This window comes from Alligator mississippiensis, chromosome 1 (genome assembly GCF_030867095.1).
Source record: "Alligator mississippiensis isolate rAllMis1 chromosome 1, rAllMis1, whole genome shotgun sequence".
Classification (NCBI taxonomy): Eukaryota; Metazoa; Chordata; order Crocodylia; family Alligatoridae; genus Alligator; species Alligator mississippiensis.
In genome coordinates, this window is record NC_081824.1 from 464,831,770 (window position 1) to 464,858,012 (window position 26,243).

Consider the following 26,243-nt stretch of genomic DNA (forward strand, 5'->3'; position numbering starts at 1 on the left):
GACAAGCAGGAACAGGCGGTGTCGGCGGTAACCGCTTTTGTTCACAGGTGTCCTTTGCTGCTGTTTGAGTTTTTTAGACACGTATCTTTCACTGCAAATATCTGACTTAAGAACATCAGGTCATCAGCAAGGATCAAACCCACAGCCTCTCATTAAGAGCAGCCCCTACTTCTTCACCTAGAGGGGAAGCCTATTAGCAGAGAGCAGTAACAAGCTGGTGTCCTTCTTTGATTGTCCAACAACAAGACCTCTTTGGCCAGCGCTTAGCATGTTTTATATATAGCCTGGGGATGCATAAGTGACCTCAGTTTTCCTGCTGTTCTGTTTTTCTTCTCAGGTTATAGAGGATCTTTTCAAGACTGCCACAAGCACAGTGCTTTCCAGATGTCCTCACGAAGTCGAGTTTTTTTATAAATACGTAGCTCCTGCCCAAAAGGTAACAGACATGACAGAAAAAGCGGCAGTCCTCTTGTCAGTAAGCCAGCATCGGCAGTGGACAAGCTTCTTACTGTGCTGCCTTGTGCTAGCCATTACGAGGAGTTTCTCATTGTGGTTTGCTTGTTTTAATGAAGGGCAGATTGGAACAAATGCTGAAGAACAAATTTCTAACGTAAGTACCATTTTTTTAACCGAGGACATATCACATGCTGCTGCTTTAGCACCCTTTTACTTTTTTGCCTTTTTCCCCTTTTCCAGCCAATCAGTGGCTTTAAATACACTAGCTGAGATTCCCCATCTGTTTAACCAGAGCCATTTGCCCATGAACAGTTATAGCATCCCTGACCACTGCTTCCTCTGCATCTGCTTCTCTTCCCCTTTGTTTTTTGTCTTTCTAAACTGGAAACACTCTGGTAAGTCTTATCTTACTGTTGCTTGTCTGAAGTGCCTAACACGCTTTGGGCCAGGTTTAATGCCACCTGTTAGATACCTAAGCTGATCCCGTTCCACCCTGCCAAAGCACTTCATAGGGCTTCACCTAGCACAAGTGAGATTCCAGCTGACTTCCTGTGGAGGTGCATAAACTCAGTGCATAGAACAGCATATTCTACACTGAGCCATTTATTCCAGTACATTTCAGTGCATTATTGAATCCTTGTTGATGTAGATGGATGTAAAAGACTTGGATGCATAGTTCTTTAGGAAGCCGGGCCTGCAATTGGTCTGAGTCAGTGATACAGAGAGGTTTAATTAGTGGTACCAGGATATTTTATCTCTCTGTGATTACAGCCTGGTATATAGAAAATGCATCATTAAGCAACTTTTCATTTGGTTTTGGTTTCCAGCTGTGTTTTTGTGGGTTGCAAAGACTTCTCTAGATCAGATTCTCCACTGCACTGACTGTTTGCTTGGCTCTTAATTTACTTATTTAATCTGGTGTAACTAGTCCCGGAGCTGGTGTTTTCGAGCAAGAAAATGTTAATGGAAACAAGTTGTTTGATTCTTACAATGTAAGTGCAGCTTTTCAGCTCTTCTCAGCCTGGGCTGTCCTTTTAGACCAGGGGTGGGAAAAATACAGCCCGGCCTGCAGCAGGTCTTTGTCCGGCCTGTGGCAGGTCCCTCAGTGCCACCTGGCCCAGGCACAGTCCAGTTGTGAGCCGTCCTGCCGCCCCCTGGGCACACAGCAGGGGTGGGGGGGCTTCACAGGTGCACTGCCTTTCTAGGCAGCCCAGGTGGCAGCAGGTCCTTGCAGCTGCCACCGCTGCTGGCTCCAGCCCCTCGATACCGGTAGGGAACCATGCTGCACAGCCCCAACCCCATGCATCCCACACCTGCTCTGGGCTCGCCCACCCAGGCTCAGCAGCAGCAGTGTGGGACAAGCTGTTGCTCAACATGGGAGAAAAGCGGCCCCTTCCCCTCACCGCTGCCAGCCATTCCTGCTGCAGCTGTCCAGAGCCTGCGCTTGGCTGCCCTGAGTCTACACTGCTGTCATTGCCGCCTCCGGGCTGCCCAGCAGGCAAAGCATGGAGCAGATGCAGGGCAGCCCATCATAGGCTCTGGGTGGCTGCAGCAGGAATGGCTGGCAGCAGTGAGAGAGAGGGGCCTCTTTTCCCCCATGCTAAGCAACAGCTTCTGTTCTGCACTGCCGCTGCTAAGCCTGGGTGGGCAAGCCCAGAGCAGGCGTGGGGCCTGCAGAGTTAAGGCTGTGTATTGTGGGTCCTGAGGGGACTGAGGCCAGCAGTGACAGCAGTGGCCGGAATCTGTCCAGCTGCAGAGCTGCCCCAGCCCCACTGCATGCCCTGGGTGCAGCAGGATGCACCACGGGCAGATGGTGTGGAGCAGGGGCGGGGCAGGGTGGGGCTGTGCTTGTGGTCTGGCTGATCCTCTCTGGCACGCGCATGGGGAGTGCTGGGGCTGCATGCTGCTGGCAGTGGCAGGGAGGTACTGCAGGTATGCAGGCCCCAGGCTGTTGCTGGATGGGGATGGGTGCTGACCAGCTCAGGGGGGTGCACACAGGGGAGCTCTCATGCACACCCCTCCCCACATGCACCCCCAGACACACACCCGTGCACTTCTGGGGGGGAACCCTGCTCACTACTGCGTGCACACACTCCACCACACACACCAACCCCCCCACCCAGAGGGTGAGCTGCCTCTGCGGGCTGGGGCAGTACCAAGCTCTTCCTGGCGGGGGGCTGGGCCGGGCTGCACTTAGAGTGGGCGTTGGTGTTGGGAGAGGACCTATGGGGGACGAGTGCTGCAGCCATCCCAAAATTCACTGTAGCCCCCCTCCCAGCACTGGCACTGCCCAACCCAAGCACAGCCCAGCCCAGCCCCCTGCCGGGAAGAGCCCAGTGCCACCCCCAGCCCACAGCAACAGCCTGCCCTCACCCCAGACGCAGATCCAGGGGCACATACCCCTCCATGCCCTCCCAGGGTGCACACAGTGGCGGGAGCCGCCACCCCCTCTTCACGTCCCTGGATGAGCCGCTTGTGGCTCTTCCCACACCCTGCCCTGGCTGTGCAGCACCTGCCCCAACCCTACTACCCTCACTGCTGGGGCCTTGATCCGCCAACGCCCCTTCCCTCACAACAGACTTACCAGCTGGACCTGGCTGCTCTCCACGCTGCCAGGTTGTGCTGCGGCTGCTGCCATGCACAGGACATTTATCGGTGACATTATCAGCCACATCAACCAAAAAAAGCCGATTGCCAATAGTGTCAATTTTCCCTATATCAGTGCCGATCTGATATGGGACTGATGTATCGTTGCACCTCTAAAAAATTCTTCTTTGCAAGCTTTTGGGTACAAACATCCCTCGTCAGGCTGAGGAAGCATCTGCAGTCGGTAGCCTGACAAAGTATTTTTGTACCCGAAAGCTTGCAAAGAATTTTTCCAACTATTTTAGTTGGTTTAATAAAAGATATCGGATTTACCCAAAGAATCTTGCCTGTCTGTGTCCTTAGAAAAACACAGCTACAACCTGTACCCCAGAGACCTCAATCCTGGTATTTAAAACATTAAGGCATTGTGTAAGTTATGGCACTAAGCACTATCAGGCTGGGGCTTTAGTAACTTGGCTGAGTCAGGGGAAAGCTGCCATCTGTTGAACTGCTAGCATCACTTCGTATCACACTCAGGGGTTTCCTTGCTGTCCAAGGTGTTCACCATGCTTGAGCTTGTTTTACTTGAGAAATCCAAGATCATAAAGTAGTGGGTCTGTGGACAGCTTCCCTTCAGTTTTCCACTACAGCCCTTAGCAAGGGACCTTCGTGTTGCTTTCACTTGCTTCCTCAGAGACCTGTTTTCCTCTTACAGACTTTCCTACACCGAAGCAGTTGACATTTTAAAGCGAGCACCTCAGACTTTCACTTTCAAACCAGAGGTAGGTGGTGGTGTCATCCCCCTAGGAGAGAGCTTCTCCTGCATCCCAGCATCTGGGGGCTGTGCATGCAGGGAAACCTCCCTTCCCTCTTTCTGATACTGTAGCAGAGTCTCTTCCATGCAAGGTGGGACAGTCCTTGTGTGGTGTTGGCAACTAGGTGCGATTACCACAGTAGCTTGGAAGGTGAAGTGTAGAGTAATTGATGGGGAACGTTTTATTAGAATGAAGGGTGGACAGCTGGGGTTAGTGGCTTAGGGGAGAAGGCTGCATCCGACTTGGAGAAAGAAATGTCCCTTCCTATGAGTGGGCATGCCTGGATGACGTGGTTATCCAATGCAAGGGTCAGCAACCTATGGCCCATGGAGCCAGGGAGCTTCATGGCCATGGGTTTTTGTCTGTGCCCTGCCACAGCTGGGTGGCAGGGAGAAGCAGCAATGGCCAGGTCCTAGTGCTAACCTGTCTCAGATCTGAGCTGGGCCTTTCCTTCTGCCATTGGAAAATGTTGCCAACCTGTGATCTAATTGGGAAATGAGATTATTTAGGTGGTGCTCAGGGTTTAACTAAGAATAACATGGTGACACTGAATCTAAATAAAATCTTTCCTGGATGTAGATAACAGGAGGCTTTGTTCTTCCAAAAGATTATTATAGTCCTGGAGAGAGAAGTTTACACGCTTCAGGGCAGGGGTATCAAACTTGTCCAGCCCAGATAAGGGGTGTGGGACCAGTCTACAAGCCAGGTTGCACCCACAGACCGACCCTACACGCTGGAGCTGGCGCACAGAGCCAGTCCAGTATGAACACTACATACTGCGTGTGCCCTGGACCAGCCACACAGCAAGTGTGTTGGCTACAGTCCTGTGTGCTGCATTTAGTGCATGCCAGCCCTGGCCCTGTGTGTCACATGTAGCTGGCAGGATCGATTTAAGGTGCACACTGCACATAGCAGGACCTGGGCTGTGGGCCCAATCCAGACCAGCCCTGGATGAAGCACACAGGGCCAATCTGGTGCATATTGGACTTGAGGCCAGTTCGAGACCCACAGGCAGCACCACAGGGTGAATGATAGAGCTCTGTTGGACAGTCCAACCTGCAGCCCAGATCTTTGACCACCACCGTTTTAGAGTTTCTAAAGCTATGGTGTTTATTATCCTGAGCCTTCTGCTTCATTCCTGCTTTGTTAGATGGTGTCCCTGCCTGAGTCCCCATTTCCAGTCTCACACATAGTCATTAGCCTTAATGGCCTTCAATCTGCTGCTTTGAGGGTAAATCTAGTTGGACCTGCCTTCCAGACAGACTGGCCAAGATCAGCAAGATAATTTATCTCTGCATCAGTAGACTCAGAACTGTAAATCCTATATCCAGACATAAGTACTTATCACACCAATAATCCCACCCCCAGCACTTCCCATATTCCTACTATGCAGGATGCAGGCACTAGGCATGATCTTTTGCAGACAAGACTGTGTTTTGCTAAGCCAGAAGCTGCCAGAGGTAGCGTACATCTGGAAGAGCTGTGGCACATCCAGAAAAGCAAGCAACTAGATAAAGTCACTTTCTCTACCCCTTAAAGGAAAGCTAAAATTGGCTTGATTTGCTGTTTCCTTAGGCAACATGAAAGTTTATTCTAGTTGCTTCACTGTTCTCTGGGTGTGTCATGCAGGAGGTTAGAGTAGGTGATCCTAATGGTTCCTTCAGGCTTTAAAGTCTATGAAACTGGTTTTCTTTACCAGTACATTCCCTGTTCAGGGCCTTGTACTGCAGCTGGGTAGGATCCAACCTCTCCTTCTCATGTCTTTACAGTGGGGCCAAGATCTCCAAACCGAGCATGAGAAGTACCTGGTGACGCACTGTGGTGACGTTCCCGTGTTTGTGATTAACTATCCGTATGATCTCAAACCTTTCTACATGCGAGATAATGATGATGGACCTCAGCACACAGTAAGTTTATGCACATCACCATCTTAGTACAGTCATTTGTCCTTCCTTTGCCCATCCAATCTTGGAATGCACAATCTTTTTGCTGAAAAGGACCTGGGAGTTGCAGTGAACAATAAGATGAATATGAGCCAACAGTGTGCCCTTGTTGCAGAGGAGGCTAATGACATACTGGGCTGCGTTGCCAGCAGATAGTGGGATGTGACTTTTCCCCTCTGTTCTGCACGGGTGAGGCCACATTTGGAATCCTTGTGTCCAGTTTTGGGCCCCCCATTACAGAAGGGATGTGAAGAAAGTGGAGAGAGTCCAGCAAAGGCCAACAAAAATGGTTAGGGGGCTGAGGCACATTACATATGAGGAAATGCTGAGGGAACTGGGTTTATTTAATCTGGAGAAGAGAAGATAGAGGGGATTTAATAGCAGCCTTCAGCTACCTGCAGGGGGGTTCCAAGGAGGATGGAGCTGGGCTGTTCTCAGTGGGGGCAGAACAAGGAGCAATGGGCTCCAGTTGCAGCAAGCGAAATTTAGGTTAGATGCTAGGAAAAGCTTTCTCACTTGGAGGGTAGTAAAGTGCTGGAGCAGCTACCCAGAGAAATTGTAGAATCTCCATCCTTGGAAGTTTTTAAGGTCTGGCTAGACAAAGCCTTGGATGGGATGATGTAGTTGGGGATGGTCCTGCTTTGAGTAGCAGGGTTGGACTAGAATCACTAGATGACCTCCTGAGGTCCTTTCCAACCCTTTCTATGATTCATTAGAGCTACCCGTTAGGGAACAGGTAGTGACATGTCTGTCAACTGTTCTAGGGGACATCCAGTCCAGGCTATTATCTTCTTTCCAAGGTGCCCAAAACAGAAGATATTAGGATTAAACAGAAGAAGAATGGATGCAACATATTTTTGGAAAGCAGCCATTTATTTTATTTTCCCTTTTATGGTCTTTTAAGATGGGTTTGTGACAGACCTTGTTTCTAAGGAAAAGTCAAATGTTAAAGAGATTGTATTTTTTAAATAATATTGTTAACATTAAATATATATAATATTTAAATGTAATATGCATTTAACATTATTACCTATAGTATGCATTTTAAAAGTAAACAACTTGTATTTATTCTGTTTTGTAAAATGTTTCTTGAATGACAGCAAAGGCCCATAGAGTCCCATGGCATGAGAAGGTCCGTTCTCTTCCCTTCCAGAAACAGAAGACCAATTTGTGTCTCCATCTCCTCCCAGCAAACGGAAACAGAAAAGGCTCCTCCTTTTGAAACGCATTTTTCTGTATGGAGTTCCAAGGCTCTGTGACTCCTGGGACTCAGGCCCAGGTTCTCAAAAGTATTTTGGTGGCCAACTCATATTTCTTAAATCATTGATTTAATAGATTTCATAGACATTCAGGCTGAAAGGGACTCCAGAGGATCATTGAGTCCAGCCCCCTGCCCCATGGGCAGGAAGTCAGCAGGGATCATAGGATCCCAGCAAGATAAGCATCCAAATGTGTCTTGAAGGTGTTCAAAGTGGGTGCTTGAACTGCCTCTGGTGGCAGTCTGTTCCAAACCTTGGGGGCTCGGACAGTGAAGAAGTTCTTCCTTATGTGCAGCCTGAATCGGTCACGGCGGAGTTTGTGACCGTTTGATCTTGTCATCCCTTGGGGCGCTCTGGTGAACAGATGTTCCCCCAGATCCTGATGAGCACCCCGATAAACTTATAGGTGGCCACCAGATCACCCCTGAGCCTGCGCTTTTCTAGGCTGAAGAGCCCCATGGCTCTCAGCCTGTCATCATAAGGTCTGTTTTCCTGACCTCTGATCATGCGCGTGGCTCTCCTCTGGACTCTCTCAAGCTTCTCCACATCCTCTTTGAATTGTGGAGCCCAAAACTGGATGCAGTACTCTGGCTGCGGCCTCACCAAGGCCGAGTACAAGCGGAGAATGACGTCCCAGGGTTTGTTTGAGAAGCATCTATGGATGCAAGCCAGCGTTTTGCTCGCTTTACTAGCCGCAGCATCACACTGAAGGCTTATGTTCATCTTGTGGTCAACCATGACCCCCAAGTCCCTTTCATCCGTAGTGCTAACCAGCGTAGCACTACTGAGCCTATAAGCGTGCTGCAGGTTTTTCCTCCCAAGGTGAACCTTGCATTTTTCAGTGTTGAATACCATCAGGTTCTCATCCGCCCGTTTCATGAGCCTGTCAAGATCTGCCTGGATCACCCTCCTGTCCTCAGGTGTGGATGCTTTACCCCAGAGTTTGGTATCGTCGGCAAACGTGACCAGTCCACTTCTGACACCAATGTCCACATCGTTGATGAAGATGTTAAACAGTATAGGCCCTAGGACAGAGCCTTGAGGGGCCCCACTGGTCACCGCGCACCATGACGATTGACTTCCGTCAACCACCACCCTCTGGGTCCTGCCGCAGAGCCAGTTCCCCAGCCAGCGGATCGTGGTGAGGTCAAGGCATCAATTAGCCAGTTTTGCCAAGAGGTGATCATGGGTTACAAGATCGAAGGCTTTTTTGAAGTCAAGATATACGACATCCATCTCTTCTCCCTTGTCCAGGTGATAGGTCACCTGGTCGTAAAAGGAAATGAGATTGGTCAAGCAAGACCTACCCGCAACAAACCCATGCTGGGTATCCCTGATATTAGTGGGAATTGGACACCTTAAATTAACTTTGAGGACCTGAGTGCCTGGAAAGCTCAGGACCTAGGGACTCCTTGAACAAAGCATAACTCTGAGTAAGGAGGGAAGAAACCACCTGTGTTGATTTCCATGAGAGTTAGGTGCCTGAAATCCATGGAGGATGTTGGTCTATAGGAATTCCTCAGGTGTCATGAAGGTATGCAGCAATCTACCTGCCTGTGTTTGCCTGACTCACCAGAGGTTGCTCTTGGGTCTTTTTTTTTTTTTGCTTAGGACTTGCCAACTCAGACACGTGCACCAAAATAACTCAGGGCGTATCAGTCCCTACCGTTTATTGTTTTGGTGCAGAGACTCCTAATTCAGGACAAAGGTGTCCTCTTTCAGTTCTGCTTCGACCTCGTATTTCTTACCCAAGCTGGCAGATGGCTTCCAGATCAAGTGACCCCACCCCTCCTCCAGATGCGTTCAAGTTTGAAGCAACTAAGTGAAGCAGTCACCAGTCCTATAAACAGTCACGGCTGGAGGGGCTCTTCTGGAGCATGCATGTGTTTAGACATGTAGTATCCTAGACTCAACAGAGGAAGCTTGAGTAGCTGTCTTAGTGGCTGGATTGGAGAGTCCAGACCACCTCAAAGGGGGGAGGAAGGGGACCAAGGGTTCCTGTCATTGCCTGTATTTTCTTAGGGTGTAGGCACGTGTCACTTCTATACCAGTATAACCGTGCTTGCCAATGAATGTTAAGTGCTGAAATCCAGGGTGAAAGCAATCCGGACACGTAGTAGAGATTATATTTTTTATTAGACCAACAAGATTTTTGCAAAAAAAAAAAATCTTTAATTGCAAGCTTTTGAGCACAAACACCCTTCATGAGGCATTGGAGAAAAGATTGTAAAAGTTCTGCTGCATAGAAATGAAAGTTCATATTTCATAGGATTTCACAGAGAAGTCAGTAGATGGAAAACTCCTCTGGGCAGTCAGTTCATAGCTGATATGGAGTCTCTCACTTCTTGCGAGGCTCTGTGATGCAGATTACCTTGAAACAAAGGCAGGAGCAGTGTCTCATGTTTCAGGTGGTCACAGTTGCTTCCTGCTTGGGAAGATATGAAGATTTCATTTAAAAAAATCAGCTAAAATTTGACACGTGACCATCTTTGGAGGTAGTCACCTGTAATACAAGCCTGTAGCTTGTTTTGAGCAAAAGGTTATCCTTTTGGGATGAAATCAGCTAGAACTGTGGACATACAACTGGTATTCTGGGGTAATTTAGACTAGTGGGCAAAGGCATTGTGCGTCCATACCCTCGCAGTGGTTCTTTGTATCCCTATAATAGCTGTGTGCAGAGGTTTTATTCGGCTCAAGCCTTTGGCTATCAGAGACGGTTCTTATAGCGCAGGCAACAGAGGCTGATGGTTTTCAGTCCAGAGGTCTTTGTCCAACCCATGCTTCCAGCAGTCTGTATGGAATTGTCACTCTGAGATTCAGTTTCTGGTATTTATCATCTAAACTCTTGTCATCAGTTATATTGGTGCCAGTCCAACTACTTGTGCAGTATCCAAGTGCCAGCAGGCTATGTTATTATTGTCTTGGCTCCATCATTAGAACACTAATTAATTTAATAAATATAAATTAATTTCTTCTCCCAGAACACCTTTCTTGGACTCCACAGCTACCCCAGCCTGACCAACCACTTATGGTTTTCTTCTTCCCAAGGTTGCAGCTGTTGATCTTCTGGTTCCAGGAGTAGGGGAGCTATGTGGAGGCAGCCTGAGGGAGGAGCGACTGCATTTCCTACAGTCACGCTTACAGAGGTATGGAGAAACCGTGGGTGACTGACAGAAGTAGCAGAACAGCCTGTGAAGGAGGATGTTGGTAACCATTAGTGTGGTGGGAGAAGAAGGGAAGATGCCCAAACAATAGATGCTGCTTTATAAGGCTTTGTTTATTGGCTTTCAAATCTTTATTTATCCATTAAGCAAACAGTTGCTGTATCCCAAATGGTGACTTGCTTTGGATGTAAATATGCCTCAGGGCTCCAGAAAAGCCATCTGTGCTTGGGTCTGCTCAGTTGGACTCCTCTTTGAGACCCTCTCCACTCACCAGCTGGATTTCACCACTGGTAGTAGCAAAGGTGGAAGTTGTAGTGCAGCCAAGACCTGGGTGTTTTTTTCATGATGTTATCCAGCCCTGGGAAGCTGCACCACAATGAGTTACAGCTGTGGACTTTGCTAATCCAGATGTTACCTCAGTGCTGCCATTTGCCAAAGGATGGTACTGTACTAAGGGATGGCAGGTTCACTGGGAGTGAAATCCCCACTGGGTTGTCCCGGGTCTGGGCTGTTTGAGAGCACCCTTGCTCTGTTGGCTTCTAGCAGTCTGCATGAGTCTGCAAGGTGCTTTCAGTTAAGCCTCAAATGATACAATGGCAAATTATCAATGCTGGCCATCAACCTGCAGTTCATTGACTCTGCAGAGTAAATGACATCTTCTTTACATAGTTTAGGCCAGATCTTGTCTCCATTTTCAAATGAGCCTTCCATAATTTATCCTATCCCTTTCTGCTGGGCACGTGGGCAGTGTTGTTGGAGGATGGATGAGATCCCATCTTAACAAGAATTACATGTTGCAAGTGCACTCGCCATTTAAGTGAGTCACATTTTCAGCAAAAAACATATCTACTTAGAAGCACAATGAAGCCCACCCACTTCAACATAGTAAACCAAGACCAGCAATGAAAATTTTGAAGGGTATGAGCAGGGGGAGAATGGACATTTCCATTCAGGCTGAGACAAAGATCCAGACTATATACTTTACAAAGCAGAAGAGTCCATAATGCAGTGAACATGTTTAAAATAATGAATGGAATATCTCCACTGAGCCTGAAGCACATCATGGACTGGGGAAAAAACATTTCACTCAATGACTTTTTTCCTTGTGAGCATTCATGGTCAAACTGTCTGAACAAAGAGTATTTTCCCTGCTTTAAACTGTGCTTTCTGCAGAGCCAGTGTAACTGGGAGAGAGTTAATTCCAGTCTTGCTGGTCACTGGCGCATCCTTCATAGACCCGTTTACAGCGTTCTGGTCAACTGAGCCTGGGCAAACCCTTGAATGCACTGGGATTATGGAGGCGTCATGGAGGTGTAATCTGGCCTGCAAAGCTCTTTTCTGAATCCAGCTTCCCTCTCAGATCCTGGGGGGAGTTTGCACAGCTGGCAGTTGGAAGAAACCCTGTTTTCCCTTGCAAACTGAGTGCCGCAATTAATAAATAACAATTGGCACAAAGCCACACCTAGAAACTAATGAAACCACAAGGGCCATTTTACCAGCAGCTGCATGGACTCACTAGCCTATGGTTCCTTCCACGGAAAATGTGAAGAAAACCCACAAATATTTTGTTAATTCTCTGTTGCCCTCAGATGCACATGGGAGCTCTTTCTGTATAAGCCCAAGTGTTTCTGTGATTGGGACATGCTGCAGTAAAACATTGAGGCATGTGTTCAGTACTGCCCACAAAGCATTAATTTGCATTTTAGAAACTTTTGTTCTTGTTCATGCCTGTTTCCTTTCTTCCCCTTTTTGTATTTAATGCCTCTTCTTCTAGCATGTGTATTCCTGTGCACTAAACAGCTGTTAGATCACACTGCAGGCATGGACCCTTTTACTTATGATGATTTTTTTCTTCCACAGGTTGGGACTCTCAGACACCTACCAATGGTAAGCCCATAGCTTTGTCATCAGGCAGGATCCATTGTCGTATTACTGTTTCGTTAGGGTCCCTCAGTGAACAGCAAATACCCACAATGAAATTTAGCCAAGTCTTACTCAGTTTATCCTCCTGCATGTGCATCTTTCCTACCTGTCATTTTTACTGTATTTATCTGAATCCAAGATGACTCTGAATTTAAGATGGCCCTCTGATAATTAGATTCTATACATGGAAAATTGTATACATTTGTTACAATTTTCCACATATAGAATCTCTTTATTAGAGGGTCGTCTTAAATTTGTCATCGTCATCATCCCTGCCTTGCCCTTCCTGCTGTAGTGGGAAAGCAGTGGCAGGTGGTGGAAAAAATAGGGCAGGGGGCAGGCAGTGGGAGAGGTTAGTAGCTCCTGGAGCTAGGGCCAGAGCTGCCATGCTCTGTGCCCCAGGATGGAGCAGGCCCAGAGCTTGCCAGACTGGAGCAAGGGTAAAGGTGGGAGGGGAGGGGGAGACAGGCTATGGGGGCTGCAGGGGGAGATGGGAAAGCAGTCAAGGGGATAAAGGCTGTGGGATGGGGGGCAGGGGTGGCAAGAGAACAGGCAGCAGCTGTGGCTCTGGCCCTCACCCCAGATCAGGGCCAGAGCTAGAAGTTACAGCAGCTGCCTGCCGCCCCCCCCTCCCCTCCCCCCAATTCCAAGACGAGGGTCGTCTTTTTTACCAAGTTAAACAGCAGGGAACCTCATCTTGGATTCAGGTAAATATGGTATGTGAAGTTGATTGACTTGTGGCTTCTCAGTCATTTTTAATATTAAATCCTTGAATAGTACATACAGTTACAGTAGACCCTGACTGCTAAAATAAATAGGATACATAAGCCACAAGTGATTTGTATCTGTAACGTACATAATTCCTTTTGCAATCCAAAGAGCCCAGCACAGTGGTTGCAAGGATAAAGACTGTTTCATTACTGAGACAGAACAACTGTTGAATTTAATAGGCAAAAAAGCAAGTTCCTGGAGGTTTTTCCATGCAGAATTGACTGTATGGATTCTCTGCATCCCTTCTGAAATAATAGTTCTCTCTGGGTATCTTTAATCAGCTGTTGGAGGAGTGAAGTTTCTAAGTGTTTGAGAGGTTTGTCAAAAAGGTGCTTGAGTGGATGGCGTGATTGTTAGGGAAAAGGCTTTTAAACTCTTAACTTGTATGAAGAGGCTGGAGCAAATGCAGGATTCCCCAGGCATCTTGCAAACATTTGGGAATAGCACAGCCCACAGTACCACAGAGCTGTACATCACCAACATAGTCATTTCATCTGACCTACTCCATGACAAGAAGTTTCTCCTATTTCTGTTAGCCTTCTCCCCTCTATTTTAGCAAGACATCCTGCCTTGACATAGATGAACCCCTCTAAGTCCCGAAGCACAGCTACTTGCAGGGGGCGACTAAGGGGCAAAACCTATGTTCTTAGAAAGCTGTGGACTTAGATGTTGGTCAGAGTTAGTGACAACGTTCAGTTCATTCCTTGCATCCATGGAATTGAGCACGATGACAGAAGAATCACTGAGCTGCGGGGGCTGTCAGAGCAGATTAAATTATTGGTCTCCCTGTCTCTGACAGCAACCAGCACATGGTGCTTTATAAAGTTGTGGCTACATTACTACAACTAGCTAATTGTACAATTCTCTAGAGCCAGAGTGGGAGACAGGTGACATCTTTCTCTCCCTATGGTTGGTTGAAGGTATATGGAGCTATGCTGGGAGCTTTGGGCAGTTGTGTTTAAGGTAAGGTTTCCCCTGCCATTAGCAAGGGGGCTGGGCTATGCTTATCTTACATTCACCAAGGAACTCAAGGAGGTACCTCTGATAGTGAACAGGGGTTTGTCATGTGTTTCCCTCAATCTCTCCTTTTTTCCTTCTTATTACTTCCATGGGAGCACACTTCAGAGGGTGAGGTCAGTGCTGTGATACTGCTTATGCTGTGGCATGGCAATACCTTCTGATTTCATACTTGGACTCTGCAGTTGACTGGTTTACTCAAACAGCCTAGGGGGGAGTGAGGAGGGTTGATCTCTTCTGAAACTGGGTCTCTGGCTTCTGTTCGGTTTGCCTTGGAGCACTCACTCCCGCTAGTGTCTCAGTACTGTTGAGGTGGCAACAGACCTTCCATAATTAAGATTGCAGCAAGCATTTCAGCAGGACAGAAAATTGATCTGTTTTCCATTTTAATGATTGAATTCAGTTAGTCACAAAAGCTCTTTGAAGGAGAACTGAATCATCTGCCTGAGTCTTCAAGTACAAGTTACTCACTTTTCAGCAACAAACACTGGCAAAGGCTCTCTGCAGAATAGCATACAGGCTACAGTTTCGCTCCCTCCCACTGAGGCCTGTAGGACCCCTTGTGTCACAACCCTGCCACTCCTCAGCAAGGTATTTAAGGAGTGGCCTGCCTCTAATAGACCCATTGTCCCACTGGGAGAAGAGGTGGGAGGAGGGAAGCCAGTGATCTGAAATGGGCTATTTTGCTTTTCAGTCCCACCGTTTAGTCAGCAGCTGAGAGAACTTTAATAACATAAGGTAGAATTCCTTAGTCCCTCTATCTCCCTCACTTGAATACGTTTTTCACGTGCTGTAAGGTTTTCTTTCTTTCCCTGACATTGGGAAGAAACATTCAGAACTGTTTTATGTGGTTACTTACTTTATTTCCGTTGTCCTTTCTTTCATATTGTCAGGGAACTTGGTCACCTCATTTTCATGCTGCTGACTCTCTGTGCTAGCTATAGTCACTGGAAGGCTATAAGCACCAGCAGGGTGGACTGCCCGGTGGGGTACGGGGCACTGGACTGGGTGGTCAAGACCAGGGTCCTATTCTAGCCCCGCTGTGCCTGCCTCTAGACCAAATACACTCAGTCCTGACAGGCTCAGAAACCACATGAACAACCAATGTTAACTAAAGAGCCACAGCAACATCCCCCTCTCCGCCTTGGTGAATCATGCCAAATGCACTCAAAAGAAAAAGGTAGTGTCACAGTTGATAGCATGTGTGTTGCCTTGTTTTGGGTTGCAGGAAAGACTCATGCAGTTAAAAAGATGAAGTGAGATTTCATTTTCTGCAAAGAGACAGAGGTGCTAAGTTGAAGAGGTACTAGTGGTTTGGAGCCCATGATCTGAGTATTGCTGGCTTACACTAAAAGCATCCTGGGGCAGAGACTATCTAACTCCATATTTGCACTGTGCTCGGCACATTGGGGAGCTTATCTTTTTTGAGGTCGTCCAAGTACTACCATAATACAAATAAGAAGAAGGATATTCTGCCACTCAAATGCTAGTTTTTGTTCAGTGCTTACACAGACCGAGCATGACAGCCCTGGGTCTCTCTAGATACTGGACTTTCATCATCATTCTGATTTGAATCGTGCCCATAAACTGTGAAAACAGCTTGATGCTTGACCCTTTAGCAAGCCAGAATCTAGATTTTGTTAGCGTTAACTCGGGGAAAATAGAGAACCCGCTGTGGGTTATTGTCTCATTCAAGGTGGAGGCTCTTGAGAACATAGGACTGGCAGGGGCCTCCTGAACTGTTGAGTGTTCACAGACAACAATTTGTCCAGAAGACACCACAAGCAGATCCACTGTGACTCATCTCATAACTGTAGCCACACAGCCTCAATAAGAAAGAACCTGCCACGTGGTACAGGAAGATGGCAGGAGAGACAAGGGTGCCACCACTATGGAAATGGTGAAGTAAAATGTTCTGCCTGCCATCAGCACTCATTTGTCCTTTGGTTGGAGGAAGGTAAGCCCTGTCTTCTTCATTGAGCTTTCATTGCACTGATGATTCTTCACCAAACTTTCTTCAGCGAGCTTGCTTAGCACGGATAATCTGCTGGACAGTGCAGATCTGAGCCTACACAGAAGAAGAAAAGAACTTCATGATGGTAAAAGTATAAACTGCCAAGGGCCGAATTGGTTTAGCAGCATATGGTACTTCTGTGCTCTTAGGTGCTGTCTCCTTCCTCTGTAATAATGCTGGGGAGTTGCCTAGCAGATGTACCCCCAGATGTGTAAGCGCTAAATTGCTGGCAAGTTTCATCCATCATTTCCTCTCAGTGGCCAATAGCAGTATTGATAGGGCACCTCCGAGTGCAATGCAGATGTTAAGCCCACAACACCTCTCCAGAGGGGGAAGTCCCATCACCCCATTTTCTAGATGGGGAAGCTCAGAAGGTTAGCCTCAGAACCAGATCAGGATTTAGGGCCAGCTGCAAGGCCAGTCGAGGGGAGTTTTCCTCCTGAGTTCGGTGAGTGCCAGTAGGGAGAAGCTTGGCCATTCGGACCTGGTTGTCTCTGTACTGCAGGAGATGATGTATGAACTCAGAGTAGAGGTTATACCTGGCATCAGGAAATAGCAGCATCATATGTTTGTTACCTGAGAGATATGTACATTTTTATGGCCAAGATGATCAGCATTATGATTCTCTAGTCTGTCTTTCTGTACCTAAATGTCACCCTGAACAGCATAGAAATTAGCTGTATAGTCGAGGTTATCTGAGGCCTCCACTGATCAATCCAAGGATTTGACGCTTTTTCCAGTGAGGAAAACAAAATCAATATACCCCTCGTATACCTTAAGCAACACGGTTCTTTGTACTAATGTCCCCCCTCCAGAATCTGGGCCAGTCATTGAAACGATCTGTCTCAGAGTTTGTTATTTTGAAGCCTGGTGTCTTTTTGATTCTACTTTCATTTATTTCATGTTCTCCTGGTTGGATGTCCAGGCTCACAGAGTGCACAGCCACTGTTCTTTCAGCCTCATTTTCCCTAGCCAAGGTTGAGGAGATTTCTGTATAAGCAAAGAGTTAAATAAAAAGGGCTTGGGTTATTTTGTTTGGAAAGCAGACAGAGGAAGCCCGAGCACATTCAGCAGTGAACGGCAGCCAAGACATGGCTCCTATTCACACTGCCTTGCAATGCGGTGCGAGGGCTCTTGATGAAGATAAAAGGATGGAGGTTTCTAAAGGGATGAAAGGAAATGCTTTTTCAACTTGGCGGATAATGAACTCCTGGATTTCGCTGCCAGGGGATGTTGTTGCAGCACATAGCTTAGCAAGACTCGGAGGTTACAAAGGCTATCAACCCTCCAGCTCCAGGGCATAAACTTATTGCCAGCTGGGGTCATGAAGAGAGATTTCTCTTCGTGGCAAAACATTGCACAATCCATCAGGTGCAGGGGGAGAGTTCAATTTTTCCGTCAAGCACCATGCGTTAGTCCCAACAAGAGACAGCTGGAGGAGCCTATGGCTGTTTGTAAGGTGAAAAATATACCAGGTAGGTGAATGAAGAAAAACTCAAGGAGCATTTTCTAGTGCTTCTACAGAAAGATGTGGGGAAAGGAAGAGCTGCACCTGTAAGTCATCAGAAAGTTTTAAAAGATGTGATCCAAAAGCTTTAAAAATCAGTGGGAGCTTTCCATTAGCTTTATTGGGATCTGGGTTCAGCCCAAATGGCTACAGTTTGGCTCGGTGATCTACAAATAAAATACACCACCAACTTGCTCTTTGATAGCAAATTATTGTTTTTCAGCCGTGGAAGGCTTGTATCTATGCCAAGTATCTCTGGGCTGGGCTGGGAGCTATGTAGAGGCAATGCACTTAGCATCTGTGGGCTCTTTCTCTTTGCTCTCTTAACCTTCTCCAGTCAATGCAAGGAACCAGCCTCTGGGTCCAAAACAGGGGTGGGCAATTATTTGGACTGGAGGGCCGCTTAAGGAGTTTCAATGAGTTTTTCCAGGTGAGGCTAGGGGAGGGTGCCAACCTGGCCCAGTGTGGTAGGAGTGCGGCAGCCCCCGTGGTGATAGCTTACTCTCCCCAGCTGCCACTGTTAGTGTCTCTGCTGCTGTTGCTGCCAGACCTGGCCCCCCTGCCAGGTACCCCGGGATGTCTGCCCTGCACCCACTGCTGGGGCACTGGACAGAGCAGGCAGGCAGGGTCTTCATGGAAATCAGCCCAGGGCCCCTGCAGGCAGGACACACACAACTGGGCAGATGGGCCTGGATTGGGGGGAGCGGCATCCAGGAGCAGGATGGATGGGCAGGGGCTGGAATTGCAGGGCAGTGATAGCCCAGAGTCAGGACCCAGGGCAAAGCTGCAACTGGCTGCCTGCACGTCCCTGTGACGGGTGCCAGTTCTGTGCTGTCACCATGCCATGATCCTGGCTCCCGCCCACCCATCCTGCTCCCAGACGCTGCTCCCTACCTGCCCACAGCCCCATCCCACCTGCCCAGCCAAGCGTGCCTTGCCCATGCGAGTCCCAGGCCAACCTCCAATGCTGCAGTTTGAGAGTGGAGGCAAGTACATTTTTGGGTGGAAATGGAAGAGGATAGAAAACCCCTTGAGGACTATTTTATTTATGGTATTCAAGGATCAGTTTGGGAATGCTGCTGTTGCTAATGAGTTCCTAGGAAAAAAATAATACGCCAGCAGTCTTAAATACAAACTGTCCGCTTGTCTGAGTCTGAAAACCTAATTGCCTAACAGCCTTCTTAAAGGATGGGGTGTGAATATGGATATCTGTATTGGAGGCAGAGATCAATCAGTGGAATTACTTTGGCTTTGTAATGGTATAATTTAGGCTGTAGTCCAGTAAACCATTTAAGCATATGAGTAGCTCTACTGAAAGCCTGTAAGCCAGAATTTGGCCCTTAGCCTTTTGAAAAGCAAGCCCTAGCGCTATAGAAAAGCTTGCTTGTTTAAGAATTGGCATGTTTGTTTTCTTTAATCCATCCGATCAAAGAATGAATGCCTGGATATATAGCACTAGGCCCCCCTCCCTTGATTTTGCATTTACTTTCCTCTCCAGCAGAACAATGGTGTGACCTAAACAAATTGAGGAGAACTGGTTGGAATTTTTTCCTATGGAAAATGTTGATTTTTTTATTTTTTTTTTAGCAAAACTGTGAAAACCCCCCAAATTCATGCTAAAAACGAAATGTTGAGGGGAAATAATGCATGGCCCATCGTGCATCATGGGGGAAACTTAGCTGCAAAAAACAGGCCAGGAAGAAACAAAACTACATCTCCCGTGTAGTCCCAGCACCCATCTACGTCTACAGTCCTAGAGCCCACCCGTTTTATTTGTTTGGGGAGTTTTTTGGCCTTGGCATGAAAATTTTCTGTGGAAAGCAAATGTTATTTGCAAAAAGAAGAAAAAGAACAAAGCTGAGGAAGCATACTGTGATCCCCAGATCTTGTCTAGGTCTATCCTAGCTTTGCAGTTGGTCCAATAAAAGATACCACCTACAAAAAATACTTGCTGCTCGCATACTTCCTGGACCATCCCAGCTACAGCAGCACTTCAACACTACTCGAACCCAATTTTCATTCTAAAAGCAATCAGAATATTTGCCCACCACCCAGATGATTTTCATTTGCTTATTACTGAATAAATTAGTGGATTATTTCTGCCAGCCCTACTCACCAGAGTGTCTGAGATGTTTTTGAAGTAGATGTGCTAGAGCGGTAATACAAGTCAGTTCTGCCTTCTGTTCTGCCTTCTGCAAAGGAAGATGCTAAGGTACACGTCAGAAGGACTCTCTTAATAGTGAGACCCATCAGACAGCAGAATAGTCTTCCAAGGAAATTATTGAAACCGCATCGCTTTAGGACATTTAAAAATAGACTAGACAGAAAACTAAAGCTGCTACTATCATGCTAATTCAGCACCTCCAGGGGAAGGATGGAATGAGTCTATTAGGGGTTTTTCTTCACTTGCAACACACATTTCTGATGTTGCAAGAGTCTGAAGCCATGTCTGCTCCAGAAGGCTCTTGACCAGTATAGGATGAGTACTTTATCACCCAGCAATGCATTCCTGGGGTGGGCACAGCTATAGCAGCAAAGCTATAGAGTAAAACCACCCCCATAAGCAAAACTGTCTCAACCAAAGCAGGGAGATATTCCTGGTTGGTGTGAGAGGTTTCGTCCATCTCAGCTGTGGCTGTCGTCTCTCAACACTGCCAGCCCATATAGCCGCGGTAGCAGAAATCCATGGTGGAGCCCTCACCAAGGCTGGGGTCAGGGAAAGTAATTAAATGGAAAAGCCTTGAATACAAAGCATCTCTTTAATTATCTCAGCGTAACGCATTGTGAATGTGACTGTCTGTTTAAATTACAGGTACCTAGATCTCCGGAAGTTTGGATCCATCCCTCATGGAGGCTTCGGCATGGGGTTTGAGCGCTACCTGCAGTGCATCCTGGGCATTAGCAATATCAAAGACGTCATGCCTTTCCCGAGGTTTCCTCACTCCTGTCTGTTGTAGCCCAGTAGCGGCCACCAAAACTTTGGTGGTGTATTTTTGTGTATATATAATGTGTGTGCATAGAATGAAGTATGTTATTGAAGAAAAAAAAAACATTTTTTTTTATTATTAAAAAACCCTGAAAAACTTGTGGTGAATTGAATGGAGGGGGTGAATTTGGTAGCTGTGTTGGTCTGAGACTAAAAGAAATGCAAAACTCTAGAACTTTTGGTTCAGAGATGAGACCTTTTATTAGACCAACTAAGGAGTTGCAAAAAATATGTGTTTTTCTGCAAGCTTTCAGGCACACCTGCCCTTTCTCAGGCTCAGGGCAAATTGAAGATGGTAAAAAGTCCCCATAGGTAAAAAATAAACTTCATTTTTGTACAGAGGACAAAGGTGCACTTTCATGAATCATTTATGAAGCTGTACCTTCATAATTAAATGAAGCTTGTTTTCTACCTGTGGGGACTTTTTGCCATCTTTAATTTTCCCTGAGCCTGAGGAAAGGCAAGTGTGCTGGAAAGCTTTCAGAAAAACATTTTGATTTTTTTTTTTGCTATTTCTTAGTTGGTGTAATAAAAGGTATCAAAACTAAATAGAGGGCATTTAGGAGTATTACTGCTCTTTGAGAAACTTTGAATCCTACTCTGGCTTCGTATTAGTTATACAGCAATTTAAATCTTCAAAGCAAAGCACTTCAGATAAATTAATGAGCCCTACTTAAGTGAAGAGTTAAATTCTTCGTGGGAGTAACACAGGTCACAACTATAATCAATAAGCATTGTTGGGTAATGCTGTTTTTATAATGCAAGACATTAATAAGGGGGTGTGACCCACGCACAGGACTGAGAGACAGGAGGCTTTGAGTACTAATTAAATGTCTGTACAGTGCTTTGAAGATGGAACGGCAGAGAATTGCTAAGTAGTGTCCTTCACTGTGACACGTAGGCTCTTATGAAATAGCCATTTGTAAAGATTCTTCCCTTATTAAAATCAAGTCTAGGCTTATATTGGAAAGTGTACACTTATCAGCTCAGCCTTGCAAGGAAAAGTGTCTTTTTATATATTAACTGTGGGAAGACAGCATGGATGATTTAGCTTTTATGAGCCAACAATAAAGAAGCATGGTAGTCTTTTTTCCCCTGCAGTTTCTTTTGTCATAATATTACAGCATTCATCATCACGGTGATTTCTTCAGACAAGCCTGCATCTGTATCCTTCAGAGAATCAGAATTAAAAGGGACCTCAAAGATTATTGAGTCTGGTCGCTTGCACAGATCCTGGATTCACTGTTCCCAACAATGTTTGCTTCACTTTGCACCACACCCAGAGAGGCAGAGCGTGGAAGAGCCGAGCCGCACATGCTGTCTTAAGGAGAATGCATTTGCATGGGAAGAAAAAAGTGTTCTGTGAAGTGGGAGTGTATCTGGGGCTCAGAAGCCAGCACATGCTTTGAAATGTTTCTGGAGGAAGTATTACCCCTTCAGTTGGCCAAACAAGATTTACCCACATTTCGAAAATGCCCTGCAGCTAACACAAGCTGCAGCCTTATGAGATAATTGTTTTCTTCTCTGCAGGAGCTGAACTCTTGCAGCCGTTAGCATTCCCCAACAGCCTTGCGTGGTGTAGGAGAACAGTCATCCCCATGTTACACATGGGAACTACGGACAGGTTAAGAGACTGGTCCAGGGTCACACAAAAAAAAAGGCTGAGCTGACAGTTGAATTCAAGGTTCAAAAGTTGCAAGGTGGGGACATGTCCCTCTGGTCTTCCAGACAGGGTCATCCTCTGAACCTGTGAGTGCTCTGAGGGAAGGTTTATCTTTAATTTATGTAGGAACATGGCAACATAGGATGGGAAGGGTCTCCTGGCCCATTGTATCCAGTCCCCTGCATTTGCAGGCAACCACTTAACTAAGGGATTTCCCCCAAATTGCTGCTTCCTCTCATACAACTGCAAGGCACAATAGCCAAAACACCAAGAATGTTCCCCCACAGTGGTGCTCACAGATTTTGACTACGCAGGCCAGATGAATGGCGCAGGGCTGGACCATGGGCTGGATCAGGCTCTGACCGGGTGGAGGCAGTATGGGGCCTGATCTTGGCTGGGTGGGAGCAGTGCGGGGCTCCATGCTGCCTCCACCTGCCTGGGATCAGGTTTTGGTGGCTCTACCACCCTTGCCAGGCTGGGATCGGGCCCTTGCCCAGCCCCTGCATGCCAGGATTGGATCCTGCACCACCGTGCTCATCAGATCTAGCAGGGCAATGGATTGCGGAGCTCCTCGCAGGGTCTGTGGGGAGACCCATGAGCCAAATTACATAGCATCAGAGGTCAGCTATGGCCTGCAGACCCCTGAAATACCACATGCCATAAGGCAATTGCAGGAGAGATGAGGATACCACCAATACCCTGCCACTGCATTGAGAGAGAGGCAGTTGGTAGATACATGTTCAAAGATCCTAGGAAAATAACCATGCAAATTAATTACTGGAAAACTTGCACCGTGTCTCTGGTTTGCTGCCAAATGAATAGTACATGAAAAAAAAAACACCTCCAAACCATTGGGTATTCATGTTAAAGGCCCTGGTGCAAATTGTAAAATGGATGCAAAACAGCCCAAAGCAGGTGAAAGAGAAATTAAAAGTGGTGATTGGGTAGTATCACACTGATAATGTCACCCATGCTTGGATGTTGCCGGTGTGTGTGTCACAGTGTAACACTGGCAGTGGCTGTACTGAGTATGGAGGTGAGATTCCTGACTCGGGCTCGTGGGGACCGTGGCCATACAGATAAGTGCCACAAAGCCAGTGTCCCTTGCTGGGCATTGAAGAGTCCTTTGTATATCAGAATTCCCCATGTCATCTTGTCGTGTTTAATGTTGATTCGGGGATTTCTGTTGACTACATGGGGTTTTGGACCCACAGTTATGTTTTGTAATTGCTCCTTTGGAGATGTGAAAAGGGGGCCTGTCACCAAACATCTCCCTGCCTGGCACATTGCTCAGTAGCCTCCTGAGGGATCTTTGCCAAGGTCATTACAAAATGACCAGACTACCACAGTTGCAGTCACTGAGTGAACTGAATAGAAAGAGGGCCTTTCCATGAGGGGCCGGACCCAATGATCTTGTACGGTCCCTTCCAGCCCCTAACTTCTAACATCTGGGAAAAGATTGGTCCCCCATGCTCGGTCGGAAGGAAAATCTGAGTTTGCTGGTTGGCATTTAACAGGTGTTGGGCTGCTGGCGGTGGCAATGTGAAGGCGGCGCTTGGTAGACAGCAAGTTTGTAGATTGGGGGCTAAGTAGTTAAAGACAAAGACAAGGAACTTGTACTTGAGGTGGAGGATATGGAGCTGGTGGAGGATGCCAGGAAAATAGTGTGAGGGCATGTTCAGAATGAGCCAGACAGGAAAATCCTGACAGCCGCTTTTTCACTGCGTTTGCAGCATGGTTGGCACTGGAGCAGCCAGAAAGGAGGCGGCGATATTTGTCAAGGCATGTGATGCTGAGGGCCTCAAGAGATTATTGTCTGTGAGAGCGGGAGATGCCTTCCAGCCTGCACTTCTATCCCTGCACAAGACTGCAGGCAGGACCAGGTTAAATAGGTTGTAGGGAGAAGCAGCAGTGCCTGGATCATAGGCCTGACTGCCTCGGGAAGTGGTTGGAGCCATCTCTAATGATGAATAAATTTGGGAGAGGTGAAGGCTGGGGGTTGCAAGGTAGAGGAAGAGCTTGGTTGAGCTTTGGGGCAATCCACAGTGTATATCTATGCAAGCTGAAGAAGGAAGCCTGTGACCGGGGCTGGGGCTCGTATGGTGGTGTTGCTAGGGCCGATGTTATGACTTGCTCCTACGCATTCAGGAGTTGCAGAGAGCACAGCTTTCATCGTCATGGAGGCTTACTCCATTACACATTGATTTGCCATTAGAGCGAGTGCCAGAGTTTTCCCCCTGCCAAGTATGGTGTTGGTCATCTTGTGCAGCATACATAATGCTAGTGGGTATTGCCAAGGCATGTGACCTGTTTTCCCTGGGATTTCCATGTGGAATGTCATGCATTTCCTTCGCATCTCATATCTCAGAAAGAAAGGAAGTTAATCTAGAGAGTCGGGGAGGCCGTTCCTGTTGCCTTTATAGTCAGGGAAACGCGCTGAGAATCTCTTGGAACTGATTGCATTGTTCCCTTGCAGTATTTTCCTTTAAAACCTGCCTTCATTTACTGGCTGCAGCAAGATACGACTTTACTGCTTTTCCAAGTAAGAGCGTCTTTATTATTTACACCTTGGAATTGGTTTTTAACCTGAATGTGGAGGTTAAGCTGGAGGTGTTTGCACAGAGGAGGAAAGGCGCTGGTCTCCGAGTCCCGGATCTCCAGCTGAGTTAGTGATTGCAATCAAAGTGTTAAAAAGCAAACCAGTGAGCAGGACAAATCAGTATTGCTACTCCTCAGGTTTGACAGCAGTGCAGGGTCTGGAGGGGTAGCACTGATCTGTCTGATTACTTGGCCCCAAGGTTTGCTTGGTTAGAAACCTTGGGAGAGGAGTTAATGGTGTAAAAATAAGGCTATGAACTTTGAGCAGCTATATACTAAACTTCACTGGGGTTCTCAGTAAAGGCAGGTATTTTCAAGAATGCTGAAATCATGATTGGGACAGGTGTAGAGATGGCGCTATTGTGTTTTTTTCATACAATCCAGGGGAGGATCTTGGAAAACTCCATTTTAAATTTGGTGGGGGGAGAGCTTTCCCCCCCCCCCTGAAAATTTTAGGGGACTTAATGGCTTGGAGCTTACTTACCAGAAAAGTTGCCTTCTCATCTTAATTCACTCATGTATTTATGTGTAGGGGCAGCATCTGGAAGCCCCAGTCACAGACCAGATCTTCATTGTGACAGGTGCTGTACAAATGTGGAGCAGACACCGTCCCTGCCCCAGGGAGCTTGCACCCCATGCCACCCATTGACAGGGCAGGCTGCACTCAAGCCCTTGGGGGGCAGCTAACAAGATGCATTGCTTTGGCACATACTTCCCTGCTTGGTCTAAGTTACAGACCATCAAAACCCATTTGTTTTCCACAGTGATAAGGCTGTGATGGGGAGATCTCACAGATGGTTTTGCCTGCTGGGTGGTTGTGGGAGCAGGATTGCAAGAGTGATGATCTGTTTTCATGTGGGTTTAAGAATTATCAAGGGGTGTCTAAAGCAAAGGGTAGGTGTTTGTGAAAGGCAGACAAACAGTAAAAGAGGCTTCTGTGCCATTAAAACTAATATTGGTTGTCACTGTAGTCTTTGCCTCTCCTTTGGAAACAGGTCTGGAGCAGGAAAAGGAGATATTTTATGTAAACACTCTGTGTTGTCATATTCTCAGACCTAGCCAAAGCTATGAAAGGCACAAAAAATGAGATATTGTTACTTCTTGATGGTGAAGCATTGTTCTGGTTTTTTTGGCAATTGCAAAGCAGTGCCCTTTTGAAGGATTGTGATGTTACCTTCGGTGATGCAGATGGTCAGGAGGTGCACGCACTTTTGCAGAAATGTTCCACAGTATTTTCAGCGCTGGTCTAAGAGCGGGTCTGACCTGGAGCTCCCAGACATTGCGTTCCCTCCGTGTTTTGTGATTGTCACTTCATGCAGCACAGTTGTGCCTAGACGCTGCGTCAGAGATTGGGGGTCCGTTGTGTTAGGCACTGTGCTGACAACCAGGAAAGTGATGGTCTTTTCTGTCAAACTAGACAAAGCAAAGGAAGCGTGGGAAAAAGATGCCTTGCTAAAAGACATGCAATACCTCAACCGGATGTTGTTATTGGCTTGATTCAGAAATTATTGGGTGAAATTCAAGGGGTGAGACTTGAGGAT

At 47.0% G+C, this 26,243-nt stretch overlaps 1 protein-coding gene across 3 annotated transcripts in view; it reads left to right on the forward strand.

Moving 5' to 3' along the window:
* NARS2 (asparaginyl-tRNA synthetase 2, mitochondrial) overlaps positions 1 to 21,530 on the forward strand; it is a 78,865-nt gene extending 57,335 nt beyond the window's left edge. For all 3 annotated transcript variants that reach the window (XM_014606601.3, XM_019493597.2, XM_019493596.2), the window contains 7 exons: positions 338 to 436; positions 573 to 610; positions 3,758 to 3,824; positions 5,627 to 5,764; positions 10,108 to 10,205; positions 12,084 to 12,110; positions 20,268 to 21,530. In XM_014606601.3, coding sequence (XP_014462087.2) covers positions 338 to 436; positions 573 to 610; positions 3,758 to 3,824; positions 5,627 to 5,764; positions 10,108 to 10,205; positions 12,084 to 12,110; positions 20,268 to 20,412 — 612 coding nt within the window. In that variant the 3' untranslated portion in view covers positions 20,413 to 21,530. The remainder of the gene's footprint in view (positions 1 to 337; positions 437 to 572; positions 611 to 3,757; positions 3,825 to 5,626; positions 5,765 to 10,107; positions 10,206 to 12,083; positions 12,111 to 20,267) is intronic.
* The last annotated feature ends 4,713 nt before the right edge of the window (positions 21,531 to 26,243 follow it).